Source organism: Bison bison, unplaced genomic scaffold (genome assembly GCF_000754665.1).
Source record: "Bison bison bison isolate TAMUID 2011002044 unplaced genomic scaffold, Bison_UMD1.0 scf7180017864492, whole genome shotgun sequence".
NCBI classification, from domain to species: Eukaryota; Metazoa; Chordata; class Mammalia; order Artiodactyla; family Bovidae; genus Bison; species Bison bison.
The window spans coordinates 4,308,764-4,312,103 of record NW_011495051.1 but is presented as its reverse complement, the minus strand read 5'-3'; the positions used below and the strand labels follow the sequence as shown (position 1 = coordinate 4,312,103).

Sequence of the window (3,340 nt, the reverse complement as noted above, 5' to 3'; positions counted from 1 at the left end):
TTCTAAGGCTGTTGAGGGGCTTCTGTTACAGGCCCTTTCCCAGACTCCAATCCAGTCCAGTGAAAGTGAAAGCTTTAGTCACTCAGTCACGTCTGAGTCTTGGCAATACAGTGTCCCCATCGACTGTAGCCCACCAGCCTCCTCTGTCCTTGGAATTCTCCAGGCAGTACTGGAATGTGTAACCATTCCCTTCTCTAGGGGATCTTCCTGACCGAAGGATCAAACCTGTGTCTCATGTTTTCTGAATTGGCAGACAGGTTCTTTACCGTTAGTGCCAGCTGGGAAGCCCCCTGACTCTGGTGGTCATCAGACTTTGACGGTTGCTGGCAATCTTTGGCATCTTTTTTTTTAAGTCTTTATTGAATTGATTACTGTTTTGTGTTTTTTTTTTTGTAAAAGGTCTTAGTTTATTCTCTCAAGAAACATCTGCACAGTCACCACAGATACAGCCACTGCAGAATCTTTACTCCTTTTTTTTGCCAGCACCAACATCAGCCTTTGTAGTCCCCCTGACTTTCTTCATTCTGTTCTTGAGTTCCTTTGGCTGTTTTCTTGAGGTCTTTTTCTTCTCATTTAGGCCATATTTTGTCAGCCTGTGTTTGGGCTCACTCTTCGCGTAATCCAAGGAATCATAAATCATTCCAAAGCCAGTTGTCTTGCCACCACCAAAATGGATTCGCAATCCAAATACAAAGATGACATCTGGTGTGGTCTGGCACATTTTGGCCAGTTTTCCCCAAATTTCTGTTTCAAGTACTGTTGCCTTTCCAGGGTGAAGAACATCTATGACCATTTGTTTCTGCCGAAGTAATTGGTTGGTCATGAACTTCCTGGTCCAGATAGTTACTATGTCATTCACAATGGCAGCTGATCTTCAAGCAGCCAGGGAGGAAAAAAAAAAACAATACTTTTTTTTTATGTTTTATTTTTTTGTCCAAAGAGGCATGTGGGATCTTAGCTCCCCAACCAGGGATGGAACCCACACCCTCTGCATTGGGAGGCAAAGTCTTAACCACTGGACCACCAGGGAAGTCTAATCTTTGGCATCTCTTGACTTGTAAATGTCTCTCTGCCTCCTTCACGCAGCCTTCTCCCTGTGTGTGTGTGTGTGTGTGTGTGTTGTATGCGTGCTTATGTGTCCAAATTCCCCTTTTTATAAGGTCACAGTCATGTTGGATTAGCACCCACCCAAATGACCTCATTTTAACTTGATTACCTCTGTGGACATGAATTTGAGCAAACTCCAGGAGATAGTGAAGGACAGGAAAAGTCTGGCATGCTGCAGTGCGTGGGGTCAGACACTACTGAGCAACTGAACAACAGCAACCTCTGTGCAGGTCTTGTCTTCAAGTACAGTCACTTCCTGAGGTCCTAGGGGCCAGGACATCAACATGTGAATTTGGCAGGGAAAAGAGGTCACAGTTTTCAAAGATACACAGATTTTTCAGAAGCGCAACTTCTGGGAAAATTGAGGAAAATGGCTTGTCATTTAGTCCAGAACCTTACAAAGAGTTGTTCACCGTTTCTGTGAACAGACCTGCAGGGTCTAAACACCCCCCCTGCTGCTTCTGCCTCAGATGAGCTGTCTCAATAGGCCCACGTGTCTGAGCACTTCATCCTGTGCTCAGTGTAACCAGGACTGGTGCCCAGCATTCACAGGCTGAATTAGTATTTATCAGACATTATTTTCTTTTTATTTCTTCTGTTTATATCTGATAGAGCATCATATGGTTGGGCTGCTGTTTTGTTGTTGTTTTTTTAACTGTATGTGGTTAAGTCATAATGGGCTTCCCAGGGGGCACTAGTGGTAAAGAACCTGCCTGCCAATGCAGGGGACAGACGCAAGACACACGGGTTCGATTCCTTGGTCAGGAAGAGCCCCTGGAGAAGGAAATGGCAACCCATAGTATTCTTGCCTGGAAAATCCCTTGGACAGAGGAGCCTGGCAGGCTACAGTCCATGGGGTTGCAAAGAGTCAGACACCACTGAAGCAATGGAGCGCACAAGTCATATTAGCTCTGATTTTTATTTCTGGAGACAAAAGGGAGGTGGAAGAAAAGACGTGTTATAAAAAGAACCTGCAGGGACTTCCCTGGCAGTCCAGTGGTTAAGATCCCATGCTTCAAATGGAGGGGCTGCACATTCTAACCCTGGGTGGGGAACTAAGATCCAGCATGATATGCAGTGTGGCAAAAAAAAAAATAGAACCTGGGACACTTAGGCTGTGTCCACCTTTTGGCTGCTGTCAGTCGTGCTGCTGTGAAGATGAGTGTGCCTGGATGTCTCTGTACACCTGTTTTCTACTCTCCTGAATGTATACCTGGGAGTGAAATTCCTGGCTCCTATGGTAATTTTAGACATTTAACTTTTGAGGAACTGCCAGGTTGTTTTCCATCGCGGCTGCCCCATCTTAACATTCCCACCAGCCCTGCACGGGAGTTCCGAGTGTGTCTCCCATCTTCACCACTTGTTTTCTGAGTGCGTTTCTTGTTTTAAATAATAGCCATTCTGTTGGGTGTGTTAGGCCTTCCTTGGTGGCTTAGTGGTAAAGTATCTTTATCTTTAGTGGTAAAGTATCTGCCTGCCAATGCAGGAGCCACAGAAGATGGGAATTCGATCCCTGGGTGGGGAAGATCCCCTGGAGAAGGAAATGGGAACCCACTCCAGTATTCTTGCCTGGAGAATTCCGTGGACAGAGGAGCCTGGCAGGCTACAGTCCAGTGGGTAGCAAAGAGTTGGACACAACTGAAGTGACTGACCACCACCACCAATGAGTGTGTTAGTAGTGTGGATAAGCAAATGGTGGTCCAGCCATACAGTGGAATGTTGTTGTTGCTTGTTGTTTAGTCGCTCAGTTATATTCTTTTCCATTGTGGTTTATCACAGGATATTGAGTGTAGTTCCCTGTGCTATAGAGTAGGACCTTGTAGTTTATCCATCTTATATATATATATATGCTAGTTTGCTAATGCCAGATTCCCAGTCCTGCCCTCCCTCATCCCCCTCCCCCTTGGCAACCATAAGTCTGCTCTCTACTTCTGTGAATCTATTTCTGTTATATAGATACATTCATGTCATATTTTAGATTCCATATATAAGTGATATGATATTTTCATTTTTTGTCTGACTTAGTATAATAATTTCTTCTGCTGCTGCTGCTAAGTCGCTTCAGTCGTGTCCGACTCTGTGCAACCCCATAGATGGCAGCCCTCCAGGGTCCCCAGTTCCTGGGATTCTCCAGGCAAGAACACCGGAGTGGGTTGCCATTTCCTTCTCCAATGCATGAAAGTGAAAAGTGAAAGTGAAGTTGCTCAGTCGTGTCCAACTCTTAGCGACTTAA

The 3,340-nt window shown here is 45.3% G+C and overlaps 1 protein-coding gene across 1 annotated transcript; it reads right to left on the bottom strand.

Annotated features, from left to right (window-relative positions):
* Positions 1 to 329: 329 nt before the first annotated feature.
* Positions 330 to 823, bottom strand: LOC104979705 (40S ribosomal protein S24-like). The gene has a single exon (XM_010828175.1). The coding sequence runs from the start codon at positions 821 to 823 to the stop codon at positions 464 to 466; it is 360 nt and encodes a 119-aa protein (XP_010826477.1). The 3' UTR covers positions 330 to 463.
* Between the last annotated feature and the right edge of the window lie 2,517 nt (positions 824 to 3,340).